This window comes from Prunus avium, chromosome 5 (genome assembly GCF_965620075.1).
Source record: "Prunus avium chromosome 5, drPruAviu1.hap1.1, whole genome shotgun sequence".
Classification (NCBI taxonomy): Eukaryota; Viridiplantae; Streptophyta; class Magnoliopsida; order Rosales; family Rosaceae; genus Prunus; species Prunus avium.
Window position 1 is genome coordinate 26,400,725 of NC_142288.1, and position 18,679 is coordinate 26,419,403.

General features: G+C 36.1%; 4 protein-coding genes across 7 annotated transcripts; 3 read left to right on the plus strand and 1 right to left on the minus strand.

Annotated features, from left to right (window-relative positions):
* The first annotated feature begins 50 nt into the window (after positions 1–50).
* LOC110766958 (serine/threonine protein phosphatase 2A 55 kDa regulatory subunit B beta isoform-like) lies at positions 51–5,009 on the plus strand. 4 transcript variants are annotated; one of them, XM_021970380.2, is made up of 14 exons: positions 51–343; positions 810–913; positions 1,124–1,219; positions 1,358–1,477; positions 1,868–2,059; positions 2,155–2,246; positions 2,501–2,619; positions 2,911–3,034; positions 3,145–3,268; positions 3,465–3,533; positions 3,802–3,893; positions 4,011–4,088; positions 4,435–4,514; positions 4,609–5,009. In XM_021970380.2, exons 1-14 carry the CDS (start codon positions 253–255, stop codon positions 4,743–4,745), a joined length of 1,518 nt encoding a protein of 505 aa, XP_021826072.1. In that variant the 5' UTR covers positions 51–252; the 3' UTR covers positions 4,746–5,009. The 4 variants fall into 4 exon arrangements, with proteins under 4 accessions (XP_021826072.1, XP_088110021.1, XP_021826070.1 ...); XM_021970378.2 differs by having other exon boundaries at positions 53–343; positions 1,112–1,219; XM_021970379.2 differs by having other exon boundaries at positions 53–343; positions 1,112–1,219; positions 4,438–4,514.
* A 3,430-nt stretch (positions 5,010–8,439) lies between these two features.
* LOC110766907 (tryptophan biosynthesis 1) lies at positions 8,440–14,453 on the plus strand. The gene is made up of 10 exons (XM_021970316.2): positions 8,440–8,898; positions 9,009–9,152; positions 11,752–11,913; positions 12,005–12,088; positions 12,289–12,477; positions 13,240–13,330; positions 13,475–13,534; positions 13,651–13,769; positions 13,862–13,996; positions 14,085–14,453. Exons 1-10 carry the CDS (start codon positions 8,695–8,697, stop codon positions 14,112–14,114), a joined length of 1,218 nt encoding a protein of 405 aa, XP_021826008.1. The 5' UTR covers positions 8,440–8,694; the 3' UTR covers positions 14,115–14,453.
* On the minus strand, positions 14,370–15,959 carry LOC110766908 (wall-associated receptor kinase galacturonan-binding protein). Its single transcript, XM_021970317.2, has 3 exons — positions 14,910–15,959; positions 14,759–14,812; positions 14,370–14,628 (listed from the first exon to the last, which is right to left on the minus strand). The coding sequence occupies exons 1-3, from the start codon at positions 15,730–15,732 to the stop codon at positions 14,552–14,554; spliced, it is 954 nt and encodes a 317-aa protein (XP_021826009.2). The 5' UTR covers positions 15,733–15,959; the 3' UTR covers positions 14,370–14,551.
* A 771-nt stretch (positions 15,960–16,730) lies between these two features.
* Positions 16,731–18,537, plus strand: LOC110766931 (Mitochondrial import inner membrane translocase subunit Tim17/Tim22/Tim23 family protein). The gene is made up of 5 exons (XM_021970353.2): positions 16,731–16,978; positions 17,316–17,420; positions 17,647–17,902; positions 18,043–18,120; positions 18,206–18,537. Exons 1-5 carry the CDS (start codon positions 16,940–16,942, stop codon positions 18,337–18,339), a joined length of 612 nt encoding a protein of 203 aa, XP_021826045.1. The 5' UTR covers positions 16,731–16,939; the 3' UTR covers positions 18,340–18,537.
* Positions 18,538–18,679: the final 142 nt, after the last annotated feature.

Consider the following 18,679-nt stretch of genomic DNA (forward strand, 5'->3'; position numbering starts at 1 on the left):
ATTGGGCCTTAAAATGTGAAATTTCGGGATCACTGTACAAACCAATGGCCCAAATGTTAAAATTTGGCGCATATCTGGAAAATCATTTCCGTGGGAATTCGAGTGGTTGACGGAGAAGAGGAATCTCGGACTCAGACAGATTCAATGATCATGAGTCTTACCCTCAATGAACAAGAACTTCTCTGATTCTATTCTTATGAGTGCAAAGACAAAACCAAGCGAACACGAACGTCGTCGTATTGGAAGCCAGCCATGACTTTGAGCTCTGACCCTCCCGGTCCTCTAGACTGGAAATTCTCTCAGGTGTTCGGCGAACGAGCTCCCGGAGACGACCTTCAGGATGGTTAGACTCTCTCCCTCTCTCTTTCTCTCTCTATACATGTATCTATATGTGTGTGTTGTGCTCTTGAATTCATTGAAATGCTTAATTGGTTTTGTTTTCTTATGCTGTGTTTGGTTACTGAGAAAGCTCAGGAATAGGAAGATTAATTGCTCTAATTTTTACTTTCTTGCTTGTTCTAACATTTATACTAGGTTTAGTTAAAATCTTTTTTCCTTTTCCGGAGGGGGTTTCCATAAGCTCTGTTTTAAACAGAGAGAATGTATGAATTACTTGAAACCTATGGTATTTTTGGAGTAAAAGTTGATTTTATTGTTTTAAGTTTTAAGTGGGAATGCCGATGCCGTTTTAATTTTTCAAAGATTCATTTTTTTATCTTGGCCGTTTTCCGTTTGTTTCGTATACATTTTTGTAGAGAAGTAAACAAATAAATTCTGCTCGACTCCTTATGTGATGCTGTTTCCTGTAGTTGATATGATATCTGCAATAGAATTCGACAAGAGTGGTGATTTCCTTGCTATTGGAGATCGAGGTGGCCGCTGCATAATATTTGAGAGGAAGGATGGGAAACATGTGAGAATTGCCTATACACTTTTGAATCAGTCAATAAATTTTAAATGGATACTTTTCAAATATGCAAGAATTTTTTGAATTCACTTGGGGCTATCTTCCTTGTTAGGCTGGTGGCTGTGTTGGTTTGTTTTGGCATCTATTGTTGGATGAAATTGGGTTTACGTTCTTTTTACCCTTAATTGTTAATTGGCTTCTTAGACTTTAAATCAGCATCATTCTCGACATGAGCTGGAGCAGTTGGATTTCACATCCACCCAGCATCCTGAATTTCAATTTAAGACTGAGTTTCAAGGTCATGAACCCGAGGTACGTATTAGAATCTTGTTTTTGACAAATGCAACGTATTATGGTATGTGTTGATGCATGTATTGAGTGTACCAGTGCATATGATTTGTTTTGTGCAATGCGGATCATCATATTATCATGTTATTACCTTTTACTCAGTTTGACTACTTAAAGAGTGTGGAAATTGAAGAGAAGATCAACAAAGTAAGATGGTGTGCAACATCTAGTGGATCCCAATTCATGCTTTCAACAAATGACAAGACAATAAAACTGTGGAAGGTACAAAATCTAATGATGAAATCATTTTAACTTCAAATGGTGGATACTGAGATTGATGGTAGTGTAGGACTTGGATTTTTTGGGAGTGGGACAGATTGGTTAGTTTGGTCATTGATAAACATCTGCTTCTAAGCAATAGAATTGCGTTCTTGGGTGAAAAAATGCATGGGAAGATTGGAAATTGGAAAAATTAAAGTGCCACGTCATTATACATGAAAAAAAGAACACTGAAAACGAGGATAGAACATTTTTGTCTTGAAAATCATTGGTAGTTTGCATATTTTATTGTCTAACAACATTGAATAATCACAACCACACTACATCCATATACAACTCTGTTAATTTTGCTTGGGAATTGTTAACGTGGGTGCTTTCTGGTTTTGGGATCAGGTCAAGGAATGCAAGGTGAAGAAAGTAAAAGAAATGAACACTCATCCATTTGCATGTTTAGATAACATGCTTCTGGCTGAAAGGAGTTTCGTCAGTAGGGAAGATAAACCAGCTGTTGCTAATGGCTATCGCCAGGAATGGATGGAGAAGATCACGAAGAATGCCTCACCATCTCAAGACATGCATTCCAAGGTTGATACCCACAGTTTAGTAAAGCTATTTTTTTGTATTACTATTGTGCTGTTAGAATCAGTTTTTCACAGTGCACAAGTTTATTACGTGACTAGGTAGCTGACATGGAAGACACTGCTCATACAAGATGCCGAAAGGTGTATGCTCATGCTCATGATTTTAATATTAACTCCATCTCAAATAATAGGTAAAGTTTGTGGGTATCTTTATCTCAATTACTTACTCTTCCTCTAGCTAAAAATTTCCTTGCACATAAAACTTAGGCTATGAGAGAAGCTATCTTTGTTTTTCCATTTTGCAGACACGCCTCCTTTACTTGTTCTTAATTTGATTACTCTTATTTGTTCTCCAAATTGCGGAAACCATTTTGTAAAGTAGATAGTTATACACTTGCAGATGTATGCTTCTTCTAAGAGAGAATCTGTTTTAAACCTTGTACAGTGATTGTGAAACATTTCTTTCTGCGGATGATCTTAGAATAAACTTGTGGAATCTTGAGATCAGTGATCAGTGTTTCAATATCCTTGATATGAAGCCACCAAACATGGAGGATCTTACTGGTATTCTATCCTCTAGTCTTTACATCTTATAATTTCTGTGAGCTTATAGATACATACTAGAACATGCTATATTATCTTCAAACATTTTATATATTTTTTTCTTTTCTGGATGACGATCTCTACCAGTTGTGATTTTAGTTTTGTTTAGTTGTGTTGATTTCATGCTTGTCCAAGACCAAGATATAAGTCACAATTGTGGGAAGATGGTTTGAATTCAAGAAAATGTTTGCTCAAAGGGCAGACATATGTTGTTGTTTTGTAATCTGCACTAATTGATAAACTTTTATTCAGAGGTCATAACGACGGCTGAATTCCATCCCATTCATTGTAATCTGCTTGCATACAGTAGCTCAAGAGGTTTTATTCGTTTAGTTGACATGCGGCAGTCAGCTTTGTGCGATCACAGTGCAAGAATGTGAGTCTAATCAGAGTTCTTCTCGTTTTTGTGATCTGTGTATTATTAGTTATTATCTAATGCACAAGGATATTCTGATACTTGTTATTTGGGATTGGAGGGATTGACAGATTACAAGATGGAGATTCTCATGGGCTGAAATCATTTTTCACAGAAATTATTGCATCCATTTCTGATATGAAGTTTTCGAGGGATGGACGGCACATCTTAAGTCGTGACTACATGAATCTAAAGGTATTTTATACTGGTTGAGGTTTACTTTGAGAGTTTAGAGTTTAATTTTTATTTTAAGGACGCAAATGAGATGTTTATATAAATTTATTTATGATGGCATTTTTAAAATTCATGTCCTGTTATTAGTGAGACAGCACTTACCCTTTTCTGCTGGTGCGGATTTATTTTTATTGATGCTTTTGTTTTTTTGTGTTAGCTCTGGGACATGCATATGGATTCTTCACCAGTTGCAATATACAAGATTCATGAGCACCTGCGCCCTAAGGTAAGGAAAAGAATGACTGTTTTAACTCCAAATTGGAGATTTTTTATTTTTTTTTATTTTATAGATGTATGGAATTAGGTTCATGAACAATTGGAGCATAAACTTTCAGCATGAAATTTTCTCCACGTTAATGTTTAAACAACCTGTGAACTGACCCATGCAGCTGACTTATGGTATTTTTAGCTTTTACTTGTAAGTTTAAATGTGTAACCTTGCATACCCATATCTTCGTAGTCCCTACAGCTGACAGTTTTTTTCCCCCTTGCAGTTATCTGAGTTGTATAACAATGATCGCATATTTGATAGATTTGGTTGCTGCTTCAGCGGAGATGGACTTCATTATGCAACTGGATCTTATAGGTATGTCCTTTTCACAGGATGTACTCTCGCATATAAGTCCCAATACTGGTATTGCCCGTCGAAGTTGTGCAAGTTGTGTTTGCCCAACTGTTACAACTTTCTTTTATTTTGACTTAGCAACCTAGTGCGCATTTTCTCCGGTGGAGATGGAAGTGAAGAAGGAGCTACAATAGAAGCTAGCAAAACTCCCAACAGGTATCCTCTCCCTAATTCCCCTCAAATTGTAAATTTTGGAGTTGGTGTAATCGAACCTTATAGTCAAGAGGGCAAGGTTCTATTTTGCGAATTTTTCTTTTTAGTGAAATGGTCTCCATGGACATGAATGATTTCCTCTACCCCTCCCCCAAAAAGTGAAATGGTCATTTTGCTCTTACAATAAGGAAATAGCAACAGTACTTGAGAGTTGGAATTGCGAACCAATTCCATTGTCACTTGGAAAATGTACATAATTTCAGTGTTATACAGTATGCAGGTTCAGTTTTATTTCTTGTCTGTATCTTATTTTCCCCTGATAGTTTTACTTCCTTTCTGAACTTTAAAGCAGGAAGCCACTTCTCCGGACTGCTCCAAGGGCTAGGAGGTCATCCTTGAGCAATCTGGCACGAGGATTTTACCGGCACGGTTGGGGTTCTCAACCTCATTATGTTTCTTTGCTTTCTTCACACTAAGAGTATATCTATCTGCGGATTAAAACCCGACTTTTCTGATTTTTCAGGGCATGAAAATTCAAGCTCGGGCAGTAGTGAAAGTAGTTACGACCTAAGCTCCAGGCTACTACATTTGGCATGGCATCCAGAAACAAACTTGATTGCTAGTGCCGCTGGGAATAGCTTGTTCATGTATTATTCATAGTTGTGTGTAAAGTAAGCACTAGAGTTACACTTAAAAAAGTGATTGTAAAAAGGGTCTCAGCTTTTCCTATAAAGTATGCAGTAACTCAAAGTCGTACCCCCCTGTTTAGCTTAAGCCAGTAATGGTCGACATGGGACGGTATAATTGTGATTAGACACCACTAATCTTATGATTTTCGTGGTAGGCAGGGTGTATTATTGTTAATCACAATCCCTAAGATCTTGTGAAAATCTATAAAGTAAAGATGGAGAATCCTTTCCCTTATCGTTTTAGCCAAATTGAATTACGAAAAATCCAAGTCTTCAAGATCTCTAGACTATTTTTTTTCCCTTCAAGGAAATCAAATCAAGAATCATGAGAGGCATTATACCAAACTAAAATGAGATGTTAACTTTCAAAGCATGTCCTTACCTTGCATCGGAGGTCTTGTGCTCTGATCTTCCTCTCGAATATGACTTGTATAAAAAATGTATATAAAAAAACTTTTAAATTATATCTTTATCTTTTCTTATAAGCAAACCAAATAAACTTCTCGAACTATGCTTAGGAAAACATTTTAAAAATTAAAAAAGAAACTAGAAGCATATTCCCTTTTTAATGCTTTCGACAAATGCGTGTATGTGAACACGCATATCTTACGTTACATTACATATGCATTACATGCCACAACTACCACACCAAGAGATAAGCTCAAGACTCAAGAGTATCAAAACATTGCAACTTGCGGACTTGTTTATTATTTGGGCAGCTCAGCCAACGCTGCCCAAAATCCTTCCTTCTAGGCACCAGGCTGCCCGCTGCCCGCTGCCCGCTGCCCGAAACCCTGGCTCCAGGTTGCCCTAGAAGACCTCAGATCCTTGATAAAAACCAAAGCAACCCCTTCATTTTCATAGCCAGCCTCTTTCGTTTTCCTCCTCCATTTTTCTTCTTCTTCTTCTTCTTCTTCTTCTTCTTCTTCTTCTGTATGTGTTAGGTTATAGGTTTTTATTCTTCTGTAAATATTGTTTTATCTGAGTTCACGATGGTTATTTGTCATCTCTCTCTCTGTCTTTCATCACTCGGGATGCTTTGAGATATATAGATGTGTGCTAGTAGATGCTTGATTAAGTTTGTGATGTTCATCATTGTTTCTGAATTATTTTCATATACATACATATATATATATATATATATTTTATGCATGTGTGTGTGATTTTTAGAAGAGTTTACGTGCAAAAATCTTCCATCCGCATGCAACAGTTGATGGGCAGAGCGGCCATGTTTTGCACAGATTGAATTCTAAAATTGAGTACTTTTTTATGTGCTTCAATTAGCTGCTTGCTTCTTTAAGAGGTTAATGTGGTTTCTGCAAACCTCTTTGGATGTACCAGCATACATACATCCATACATTTCCTCCATTAAAGGAAATTGTTTCCTGTCCTTTTTTTTATTAATTATAAAATCGATATATATATATATGTGATCATAGGTTTCTTAAAAAGTCGAGCAATGTCAAGAAATCCTTTTTCTTTCTAAAAATAGCTCGCAAGGATCGCATAACAATTTGGGCTGCTTTCCGAAAATGGCATGTGTTTCCATGAAAAAGCATTTGTCCCCTGTTCACCGAAAGTGACCCAAAAGAAACTGCCAAATGGGCTTGAAGTTAAACGTGCCCTAAAAGGATAAGAAATTGAATAACTGCATGGGCCGCTGCAGAAGCCCATCCAGCTCCGTTTGGACTAATTGGGGCCCCCGAACCTTTTTTTCCTTTCCTTGAAAAAAAAAACTATATATTCCTTGTAGACAGGGAGTTTGAACTTGAAACTTCTTCCAATAAAGTGGACTAGAGAGTCCACGACTAAATATTCAACAAATAAAGCTGAGATTAACACTATCAAACTAAACTAATACATTTTTGTTGTGGTTAAATGATATAAAGTAGAGATTAACGACACCAAACGAAACTAATAATTTGATGCAAATTAATTAGACCCCTATAGAATTTGGAATTAGTAACGAGAGAAGAGAAATTTACCCTTCTTTCTATCTTTCTTCTCAAGAGACTAAAGCATGGAAGAAAACAAAAAACCAAAATGATGTGTAATGTTGTTAGATGGATAAGTCTCTATGAATGCTTCATAATTTCTGAATACAACGTTGTACTATACCAAAGCCTCTCACAAAAAGTTGTGGTCTCAAAATCAGACATCCATATTTAGCTTTGCCTCTCACAAAAATTTGTGGTCTCAAAATCAGTCATCCATCATTCTTATGTCCAATTGCCCATATTAGCCTTAGGTAAGTGGAGGAATTTGAAGAAATTGATTTCTTCTCTCAAGAAAGCATGTGATCAAAATCAACAAAATATATAGTCCTCTTTTATATTTATATTGAGTCTACATCTGAACAAATTATTATAAGAAAACAATATGAGAAAAATGAAACATCATGCAATCACTTGGTCCCAAACTCTGACATTTATTTATTTTATATCAAGAACATTTTCCTTTTGGTAAAATAAATATAAATACAAACATTTTTTTTTTAAAGAAAAACCTTTTGCATCATAGATCTGATCAGATGGTCTGCATCACAGGCCTATGGATGGTTTTACATATGGAAGTTACTGAGGATAAAATTTGAGGAGGTTAGGTAGCCATTGCATTCTTTGACCCAATAAAAATGGTAAACTAGTACTTGACCAAAAAAAATAACGGTAACTAGTATATTAAGTATAATACTAATAGTTATTACTGTTATAGAGAATTTTAAACATCCAATTGGTTGATTTCGGATACACCCTTTGTACGTATAACATGAATCAGAAACCAAGTTGGATACGATTTGTTAGCAAATTAGGGAAGATTATTATAGGCTTTTAGGTAGCATTGGTACAATGAATAAGAGAGATTCCAACTTAAAATTTGAGTGCTTTGCACTTTTAACATACAAAACATTGAATGCATGAATAAACGCACCTATTCACTTGAGTTACATACCCAATAAGGCCCGTTTGGTTTATAGTAAAGGAAGCTTGCAGATGAGAAATTAATTGCTTTTCCCCGTTTGGTAAGTCCAGGTATGAGAAATTGTTATTTGACACATGAGAAAATAAGGGGGGAAGTGAAGCCCTTCTCCCAACTTGGATTTTGTTTTCTCTCATCATGGGAAAGTTTGGGAAAATGAGCCTATATTAAATGCACATTTTTCATGATCATTTTGTCCACATTTTGCATTCCTTTTTTTATATTTGATTTAATATGGGTATAATTGGAAAATTATACAAACTGTGTTTTCTATTCATACTCAAAATAATCATAGGAAATGAAATAAAGTGATATCTCTCAATTACTTTCTCGGTATTACCAAAATGATAAAAAAAATCTTTCATTTTCCATTCCTTATGATATAGGAACTGATTTTCTCTCAAATCTATTCTATGAACCAAATAGGGTCTAACGTTTTGGGGTTTACTAAGATTGACTAGACGACCAAGGTGGTCATAATAATAATACACACCGTTTGGGGTTTTCAACTAAACAAAGCCCACATTTTTATTTATTTATGTTTCTTTTTTTGACACATTTATGTATTTTTTAATTTGCCCACCAAACGTTTTGGTGGGAAGAAATTTACAAAATAAAAGACAAAATAAAAGTTGAAAATATTTTATACGGGTTTGTGTGCGGTTATATTCAAATGGAAAACTACCCCACCCCCCGCAAAAAAAGTTTTAACAATCGGAGCCAAACAAAAGACGTTTTAACAATCTGGGATTGTGCATAAAACCGCCCAGGTTTCCGTGGAATAGCTCCAATTTCCAAAGACTGAGTTGGTGAAAATCTTCAAAGCTCCCAAATTTCTCTGAAACTTGACTTGGGCAATGAGCTTTTCGTCTTAGAAATCTGATATTAGACAGTTTGGGTTGAGAAGCGATTTTTTTAGTTCCAATCGTTTACAGGTTACCACCATGGCAGTGTCAACGCAACTCCAATCTCTGACCAGTCTTGCTTCATTGACTAACCGCACTAAGCTCAAGTTTCTAAGCAGCAGCTGCATACCTTTAGCTCCCAACATAAAGCAAAGAAGCTCAGCTGTTCGAGTTTGTGCTCTGCTCTCTGCTTCGCCCATTGTTTCTGAGAGATCAAAGCCACCAATAGCTTCTTTCAATGAGGTACCAATTGGGTTTCTTTAGGTTCAATTTTCAGTGACTTGTGATTTATTTTATTTTTATTTTGGGAAGAAACAAATTTGGGTTTGTGAGATTTTGTTGTGGTTTTGCAGTTGATCGAGTCGTTAATTGATCGCGTGGATTTATCAGAGGCGGAGGCTGAAGCTTCATTGGAATTTTTGCTGAGAGATGCTAATGAGGCTTTGATAAGTGCTTTCCTTGTATTATTGAGAGCCAAAGGAGAGACTTATGGAGAAGTAAGAATTCTTTTTAAAAATAAAAATAGCATTTTAAGTTGATCATATCATGTATGTTTGCATCGGTCCTACGCCTAGGGCAAGGTAGGCTGCTGCCTACCCCAAAATTTTCAAAAATAAAAAATACCCATATAGAATAGGCCAACCCATGTGAAACATACAAACCTATGCCCACCCAAAAAGCAACCCGCATGTATGCATAACCTAAAATTTCTCTCCTCTTTAATTATCTTCTCTTTAATTTCCTACCCCCAAATTTTAAGATTTTGTATATGACAACATTGAATCTAATATATTTTAAATAGGTTAGAAGTTATGTGTTCTAATCTATTCTAGAGTTTACTTAAGAATGAATTATAATTTGCTGACTTTGTTGAAATTAATTAGGTCTTTGATTTTTGGAATTTTGTTGAGATGTTTGATTTGATATTGGTATTGTCGAGATGTTTGATTTGATATTGGTATTGTCGAGATGTTTTGATTTGTTGTTGGTATGTTAAATGTTTGATTAAAGGCATTGATGTTATTATGAGAATTTATTTGATTTTTTGTTGGGATGTTGGATTAAATAGGTTATCTTTTGTTATGTCGGATCACAATCCGAACCCCAAGAAAACAAAGAATTTGTTGGAAATTATTTTTTAAGAAAAAGAACAGTTTTTTTTTTTGCTAAACTTTTATTTATGTATAGAGATGCATTTGAGGGTAGGGCTCATTATGTCCCCCTACTAAGTGTATATTTTTATGTTTGTTAATGGGATTCACTCATAACCTCGAGTTTTTAATGTAAGTTTCGTCCAGTCGGATTTCAAATCCTGGATCCGCCACTGTTTGCATGTGAATTGTTCGCTAAAATGCCTGTATGGTTTCGCCTTTAATTTTTCTAAATGTGGTACCTCTGTTTTCATGTCTTTCACTTGCATGAAGCAGTTCAGCAAATTGCAGCATTGGGTCTCTAATTTTGCCATAATCTTGGGACGGCAGTCTAGAGTATCTGCTATATTTTTTTACTCTTTCTCATACTCTGGTATGGCGTGCACTAATGTTTTTTGTTTGTTTGTTTGTTTTGATAGTTTGTATTCTCCATTACTAAGAGTTTCGAGATTTGTTTATTTGTTTGACGTTCTGGTTCCTTTTAGGTACTTTTAGATTATTCTTCTACTACTTTTTAAACTTTTTTTTGTGAACTATTCTTGTATCCACCAAATTTTAGGAACTATTTTGAGATTAATTATTTCCTCCTCCTTTTCTGTGAATTTCTGAAATCTTATCAATTCAAATATGAAAGGGACTGTGATCTTGGGACTAATTTGCATGCTAAAGTTAGTCATATTATTCATGAGGGCGAGTGAGATGGCCTCATGCTAGGAGCTAACAACTTGTTCAAATTCAAATTAGATGCCTGCAATTTCCTATTTCTAGTGGTACAGATGATGATTGGTGGTCAATAATGTTACTTAAACTTAGGAAAATTTAAGGAATACATTTTTATTGAGACCCAGATAACACTATCCCTTTGGTGTCATTTTGTCATGGTAGATTGATTGTTCAGGTATGGTTATGCATCCATTTCTTCTTTGTGTATGTTGTTTCAGTTCAACCCATTTATTTTCCCTTTTGGTATGTTTTTGGATTACTTTCAGAGGTCAACTGCACTAGATGTTATTATTGATGGGTTCGTGTTTATCAATGTTATTGGATTTGATCGTTGGCATGTTCCAATTCGGTGATGGGTTATATGTGAAACGTATTTATGTGGGTTGATTCTTTGCACTTGTTTGCAAAGATCTGATGAGGGCAGTCTCAGCTATTGTTTATTGTTTCCTTTCATCTGCAAATATAAATCTTGCATTTTTGTTGTCATTACTTGATATGTTCTTCTTAAGTTTGTGGGTAAACATACAAATTTTCAAAAGCAAGTTTCTGAAACTCCCAGACATGAATTTTCTGATGTTGTTAATGCAATTTTATTTGTGTTCAACGTTTTTTCAATATCTGTCAACTGTAGATTTGTGTAGTATGTATGCATTTGAACTCTGCTAAAGTTATCTGCTTCAGTTATTTGGATTTTTTTGTAACAATTGTTTCGCATTTTTTATCTGGGTCAACAATGCTACTTAAAATCAGTAGAATGGAATACATTTGACTAGAAGAAGTATGTTAAAAAGAAATATAGGCTACATAATGGCATATTTAGAATAGAGGAAGAAATCAGTGAACTGGTGATTGAATGTGTGAGATCCTGCCCTTGGAAAAATATGAACAATTCTTCTAATAGAAGGCAACCATGTGACAACTGGGATATTCCTTTTTCTCTTAAGGGGGTGCATGATAACAGAACTTGAGTTGCTTGTTTTTCTTGGATTCAGCTGGTTGTGCCATCTTGTTGGTTTACTGATCTTTGTTCTCATGGTGGTTTGATTTTTTCATGGTGTCTCTGTTGTCTTTCTGATGATCCTGTTGTTTCAGTAGGTTGTTTTCTTTTTTGTCTTTGTGTTTCCATTTGTGGCTTCTACTTTATTCACAAAGAAAAAGGAGAAGGATGACTGTTCCTATTTCCCCTGTATAATTTGTTTTATTGGTTTTTATGATTAAACAGATTGTGGGATTGGCAAAGGGGATGATGAAGCACAGCTTGAATATAGAAGGCATAGATGATGCAGTTGACATTGTTGGAACTGGTGGTGATGGGGCAAACACTGTAAACATTTCAACAGGGGCTGCAATACTTGCTGCAGCTAGCGGTGCAAAAGTTGCAAAGGTAACATCTATCTTCATTGATGCTGTCATGTTTTTGCGTTATGTGATTTTTTTCAAACTATAATTAATATCTGATAACTGTTGTATCCCAGCAAGGAAGTCGTTCCAGTTCCTCTGCATGTGGAAGTGCTGATGTATTAGAAGCTTTGGGAATAATAATTGACTTGGACCCTGAGGTTGGTGCATTAAACATTTGGTTTCAAATATGTGGATTGATGGTACAGTGGAGTCTAGTTAGTACTTGAGGTGAATAGATCATTTACTTTTCCTTTTAAAATGTCATTGAGAATAGCCAAAATGTTAAATAAAATGTACAGTTGTGATGTCAAATTTGACTAGAAAGATGCTCATTCAATTGTGATTTTTCTTGAACCAGGGGGTAACTAGATGTGTGAATGAAGCAGGCATTGGATTTATGATGGCACCCAAGTATCATCCAGCAATGAATGTTGTCCGCCCTGTTAGAAAAAAGCTGAAAGTAAAGACTGTATTTAATATATTGGGACCCCTGTTGAATCCAGCAAGAGTACCTTTTGCTGTTGTTGGTGTATACAAGGATGAGCTCGTAAGTGTTTATTCCTAGAATTTTGGAAATATTAGAAATATCATTGTTTTCACAAACAAATTTCTATCTTGATCTTAGCTTTATTTTTGTATCATGCACCTTAGGCATGTAGATAACACGTTGTGCTAAATTTGATGATTTGTTGACACACTGCTCCAGTGTGTGCAATTGTATTTTTCTATAAATACTGATACTTTCAATGCGGGAACTTTTGCTTTGAAACAATTTTCTTAACTAGGGATTTGTATGCAAAGATGACATTTCTTGTTCTGTGAGAAAAAGATGTTGACAAGAAAGCAATTCTAAGAATGATCCAAAGAACTTCTACATTGTTTTTGTCAATGCGGGAATAATTTATGTTTGAATGAATAACATACGGCCATGATGACTGTCTGATTTTCAGATTTTGAGTAGTTTCCTTTAAGGCTCATCATCTAGAGTACTTTGGATTGTCTAAACTTAGAATGGATTGTTGCTTATCTTATAGTGAGCTTAGATGGTGATTTGTGAGGGACAACAACAATTAGTCTCCTACACTTCATGTTAAAGGTATAGAACCAAATGAAACAACTATGTTATATTTCTTTGTTGACTATGGGTTTCACTTCATGTAAATAGTTTTGGCATCGCTTGTGTAATGATAATAATGTATCTTGTTTATTTAACACTTTAGTGGACACAAGGTACATCTTGTAGAAACTTGGACTTTATCTTATAACTAACTAGTGTGCATGTGGCTCATTATATTTCTTAATTGTGTAGGTCTTGAAGATGGCTAAAGCGTTGCAAAGCTTTGGAATGAAGAGAGCGTTAGTTGTTCACTCAGAGGGCTTGGACGAAATGAGTCCACTTGGTAAAATCCCTCTTTTTATTGTAGTCTATGTTTATACGGAAGTTGTACGAGGCTTTTTACGGCCTTAAGCTAATACATTATCATCTTTATTTTGCTTCTAATTCAAATATAACCCTAACTTACATGTAATTGATTTGAATATAGGACCTGGGCATATCCTTGATGTGACTCCTAATAAAATTGAGGAGTTCTCCTTTGATCCATGTGAGAATCTTTTGTTTCTAGTTCTCAACTATTAATTCTTATGCTTATTGCTGCTTTCAGATTTTCGGATGATTTTTCATAGAACTTACAAGAAAATCATTATTTTTATGTTATAGTGGATTTTGGAATTCCTCGTTGCACCCTAGATGACTTGCGAGGTGGAGGCCCTGAGTATAATGCTGAGGCACTAAAGCGTGTATTGTCTGGGGAGAAAGGTTCCATTGCAGATGCATTTGTATGTTTTCTTGATTGTTACAACTAAATATGGATTTTGTTATGTCCTTCCTATGTTTGAGATATCTATTCATTACCAAATCTGTTGGCCAGATCTTAAATGCTGCAGCAGCTCTCTTTGTCAGCGGTCGGGTGAACACCTTGGCCGAAGGAGTTTCGTTGGCTCGTGAAACACAAATTTCAGGGAAGGCTATCAGGACCCTTGATCAATGGGTAGATATATCCAATGTGAGTGGTCTGACCATATATAATTAACATCTTCAGGTTGTGATGAAAACTATCAATTCCTTTAATCCGTTTTGATTAATGATTTCAGACAATGAAGAAAGATACAATTGTTTATTAAGGATGCCTCAGATATCAGTTTTGAACTCATCATGATCGAGAGCCGTTGTAGAGTCTACACATTTGAAAGAACATAATAAGGCAAACGGATCTTTTTGTAATTTACTGTCCAATGCAATGTATTAGATCATCCCTTAAGAGGGCAGAAAGATGTTTGCAAGAAAAAAGGGTAAGGGTAGAAAGGTGAAATTTTGGAATTCATGTAATTTTCAGGAAAAATAAATAGACTCGGAAAGAATTCCAACATTTCTCTTCCTCTGTCAACTTCAAAGTCAAGTGTACTATTTGCTTATGTGAAACAATGGAAGCATAATAAGTTTCAAAAATATGTTTACAACTCTCTCTCTCTCTCTCTCTCTCTCTCTCTCTCATGTATGCATGCAAGAAGCCAACAATATATAACACGCAAGAAGCCAACAATATATATAAATCTGACATTTACATAATGAGATGCATAACATATGGTGCTGGATAATGGCTCGTTGTAATCCATGCTAACAGACACACCAGTGATCCTGCAAACAAGTAACCAAATTAGATACCAAAGTTGGATAATTGGAAACTAATTTTTTATTTACGAGCTTGATGAAATGATAAATTTGAAGGTCAATTGCAGCAAAATGACTGAACAGCTGAAGAAGATACCTATCAATGTATAGCTGTCCACCACAGAGTATGTTCTTGGTGATGATGACTTTACTGCATCACACATAAAGATCATCAATAAAGTTATTAATTGAAATATATATATATATAACAGAAAATGAGAATCATGATGAAACTGTTAATGTCTAACCAGAATCACAATTGGATGTAGAATTCAATTTCCCACACATGCACAATTGCCTAATGCCATCAGTTCCATACCCGCACGTGCCACCAGTAGCCTCACAAGCCCTACAAAATTCATCATTTTCTTGAACAGAATATTTCACTCGGATCCCATAAGACCACCCATTAGCCCCATCAAGCCTCAATGGGGCAAGACTATAGGCACTGCTGTACCCTTCACACTGAAGCCTGGTAAGATTAATGGCCTTGATGGCCTCAAATGGCACTGCACAGCACTCAGGTGGCCCTGACCCAAACATGGAGCCCACCTTCCTATGGCCGCCCAGCAAATCCCATGCTGGGCAACCGTAGTATTCTTCACAGCTCATGCCTGAAACGTTTCTACATGGCAAGTGCTTCCCCGGAAAGCCTTGGAAGAGTGGTGATTGAGCTGAGCAGCCAATCAACATGAATACGTTGTCGGCCGTCGGATTCATGTACGGGGCCCGCCATTGCTCGACGGAGAAGCCGTTACCCTTTGCTCCTAGCACTATGTTGTCACAAGTTGACATGTGAGGGTCATGTAGAGTGAGGGCTTGATAAGCATAGTCTATGTCTAGGACCCTGTAAGATCCTGAGCTTATGTGAAACATAAGCACATCGTTTATGCAGTATAGGAGTTCTCGAAAACCCGGGTGGCCGCAGCCCGAATGGAGGGCAAATGGGTAATCTATGGTGAGGTTTCCACAATAGGATCTGCATGTAGCATTGCCTGAATTTGATGGAATTAATGCTGAAAATAGAAGGTAGAGGAAGCTGAGAATGAGCATAGTTGTACTAGCACTCATGGGTTTATCTGAGAAAAAGAGAGAGAATTTGAGAAGTGGTTTGTGAATTGGTGCAAACTGCAATGATACTTTACTTGGAGGGTTGAGTTAATGTCTGATGTTGTGGCCTTGTGGGCATGATTTGGGGGACTTTGTTCTCAATCACATGTAGTGTTGAGAATCTTGGTGAATTGTCTATGGGTTTTGTTTCTCTTTTTGGTTGGAGAAATTATTTGTTTTTAAAACTTTAGTGTAGCTTTTGCAAATTGGAATTCCTGCTGCAAGCTTTAGCTTGCTTTTGGGTATTGCAAGGCAATAAAAATTGAATGAAATGATTCTCATTGGGTTGCTTTATGATTTTAGCTGTCATTTCTTGGCTTCTCTATGTTTGCAAAATTGTGGATAAAGTTAAAATTCCCTATAATTCATGATTCGAGGTAAAGATGAATGGTGTGTTTACTAATTAGGAATTAAATTTCACCTATGAAATATTCATGCGTTTACTTCACATCAAGGAATTGAAAAGTAAGTGGGACCCGCATAAAATTAGGAATTGAATTCCTGATTTTGGAGGAATTCAATTCTTAGGTAGGAGGTGGGTATTTTAATTCCGGGAGAACTAACCCATTATGAATTCATCTTTTTTATCCATTATATCCTCACACAATTTAAATTTTTTTAAAAAATTCATCTATTTTAACCTAACAACGAGGATATTTTAGTAATTAGAACTACTTCTATCCTAATTCTATATGATTTAGTAAACAATTTCAATATGAATCCGGAATCTAACTCCCCTCAATCCATATGGTTTAGTAAACAACTTTAATAGGAATCTGGAATCTCAACTCCTCCTTAATTCAATTCCTCCTAATCCGACGGATTAGCAAACATGTCATTAATGTAGATTGAATTATAAGATTAACCAAGGCCTAGCTAGATACATAAAGATTGCAAGTTTTAAACGACATGTCGTTTCTCTGATCCTCATTTTGACTCTGAAGTTTCCACGTGCCACCTCACTGAGAAGTGAGAACTGGCGATGGCGGTCATTACCACCGTTCTCATGCCGCTTACCCTCTGTTTGGTTACCCAGAAAATAAAACAGTAATTCTAACTGCCTTCAGCTGTTCTCGCTTCCACGGCAAGAAGAGATAAAGAACACTAATTTTATTGTCTACCAAACACACTGTTATTGTCAGTGTGAAGAGCAGCATACTATTTGATCATGGAAGCTCTGGAGAAATCAGAAGAAACCGTCTCAAACGTAATTGATTATCTTCTCTGCTCACTTTACTTACTAATATAGTTATAAAAATGTGAACTTTTTGCTGTTCTTATACGATATTTCTCTAAAACCGAGCAATATGTAATTAATTAGGCCATCCAAATAATTGTTTTTGTTCATTTCTAGGTCAAGTTTTGGATTTTAGAGACACTTGTTTAATTGGTCCTCAAAAGTTGTTAAATTGCAGATTTTGGAATTTGGGTTTTGTCTGTTATGTGTTTCTGAAACTTGAGTGGTACATTAAATTCGAATTGCCCATCATGTGTTTGCTAAAATTCCTGTTAGCCTAACTATGATGTTGTTTTCTTTGAATCAGCATTCTCAAAAACTAGCAGGAACTGTCAACTGGGGCACAGCAACTGTGATCGGAGTGTTTGCAGGCCTGTTTTATGGTGGTAGCAAGGAGGCATCTGCTTCAGTTGTAAGTTTGTATTGTATCAAAATAACAATGCTCCAAGTGCTTGTTTTGATGCTTTGCAGTGATTCATAACAATGTTTGAACGATTGAGGTGTTTGATTTTGATCTCAATCTCTGAAAATGTTAGATAACATTACTTGTAAAGTGGCTTTGTTGATATTGACTACTTATTCATCTGATTGATTTCTCTTTTTAACATCATGTTTCAACTGTATTTTGTTGAAAATAGAGCAAGGATGCAGAAGTAATGTTGAAGCTTGGGAGCACACCAGACAAGCGTGAACAATATCGTATGATGAGAGATGCAATGGAGAAAAGGTTCATACGAGTCACTCGGGGCTCGATAGTTGGTGGAGTGCGTCTTGGATTGTTTACTGCTACATTTTGTGGTATGCAAAATCTGCTTGCTGAGAAAAGGGGTGTGCATGATGTTTTCAATGTTGTTGGAGCCGGTTCAGCCACTGCTGCTACATTTGGTCTAATAAGTAAGAGTCATATCTAATCTTCTGAGCTTCTTTGTTAAATGGTTGTCGTGGTTGGCATGCATCAAAGCATCGACTTCTCGTTTGATGCTTAAAGCCTTTTAAGAATATGATGTCTAACATTTGGTTTCTTCTTCAATCAGTGCCAGGATCATTGCCATGGCGAGCAAGAAATGTGATGCTTGGTGCCGTCCTAGGAGCAGCATTGGGTTTTCCACTCGGTAATACATTCAACCCTGTAATCTTCCCAAAGTGTACATTTATCGATTGTATGCCGCTAACATGGGTTGATGCATTTTGTGGCAGGGTGGGCGCATTTGAAGCTGGTAGAGAAAGCAAATGAAGGGAACCTGTCTGCACATCCTGATTCAGATCAAAGAGAAGCAAGGAGTGGAGTTGGTGCAGCAATTGAGAGGCTTGAAGAAAATTTGAGTAAGTAGAACAGAAAATTGAGCAAGGCTTGAAGATCTCCGCATTGTCCGGTGAGAGGAGAGAAGGATGAAAATCTCAGAGAAAGAGCATAGGCCTTATTTCGTTTATTGAGGAATAAAAACACTAGTAATAATTTCACAATATTTTGAAGGATTTGTCAATAAATTTTCCAATCTATGAAGCAGAATAACAAATTTTCTTTTTTTGATCATTAAGTCCCTCATATGGACCTATGGTGACATACCCAAAAAAAGAGAGTCGGGATAGATTTTCAGAGTGAAAAATTAATCTTAAAACGATAAATCAATTCTATTGTCCACCATCGAGTCCTTTTCTGTCGTTTATTTT

Coding starts and splice junctions, on each gene's coding strand:
- LOC110766958 (XM_021970378.2), top strand. CDS start 253: ATGACTTTGAGCTCTGACCCTCCCGGTCCTCTAGACTGGAAATTCTCT. Junction 2,620..2,910: donor AAACATGGAGGATCTTACTG/GTATTCTATCCT, acceptor ACTTTTATTCAG/AGGTCATAACGACGGCTGAA. Junction 3,534..3,801: donor ATGAGCACCTGCGCCCTAAG/GTAAGGAAAAGA, acceptor TCCCCCTTGCAG/TTATCTGAGTTGTATAACAA.
- LOC110766907 (XM_021970316.2), top strand. CDS start 8,695: ATGGCAGTGTCAACGCAACTCCAATCTCTGACCAGTCTTGCTTCATTG. Junction 12,089..12,288: donor TAATTGACTTGGACCCTGAG/GTTGGTGCATTA, acceptor TTCTTGAACCAG/GGGGTAACTAGATGTGTGAA. Junction 13,770..13,861: donor GTTCCATTGCAGATGCATTT/GTATGTTTTCTT, acceptor TCTGTTGGCCAG/ATCTTAAATGCTGCAGCAGC.
- LOC110766908 (XM_021970317.2), bottom strand. CDS start 15,732: ATGAGTGCTAGTACAACTATGCTCATTCTCAGCTTCCTCTACCTTCTA. Junction 14,813..14,909: donor TACATCCAATTGTGATTCTG/GTTAGACATTAA, acceptor TGTGTGATGCAG/TAAAGTCATCATCACCAAGA. Junction 14,629..14,758: donor GGACAGCTATACATTGATAG/GTATCTTCTTCA, acceptor ACTTGTTTGCAG/GATCACTGGTGTGTCTGTTA.
- LOC110766931 (XM_021970353.2), top strand. CDS start 16,940: ATGGAAGCTCTGGAGAAATCAGAAGAAACCGTCTCAAAC. Junction 17,421..17,646: donor AGGAGGCATCTGCTTCAGTT/GTAAGTTTGTAT, acceptor TGTTGAAAATAG/AGCAAGGATGCAGAAGTAAT. Junction 17,903..18,042: donor TGCTACATTTGGTCTAATAA/GTAAGAGTCATA, acceptor TTCTTCAATCAG/TGCCAGGATCATTGCCATGG.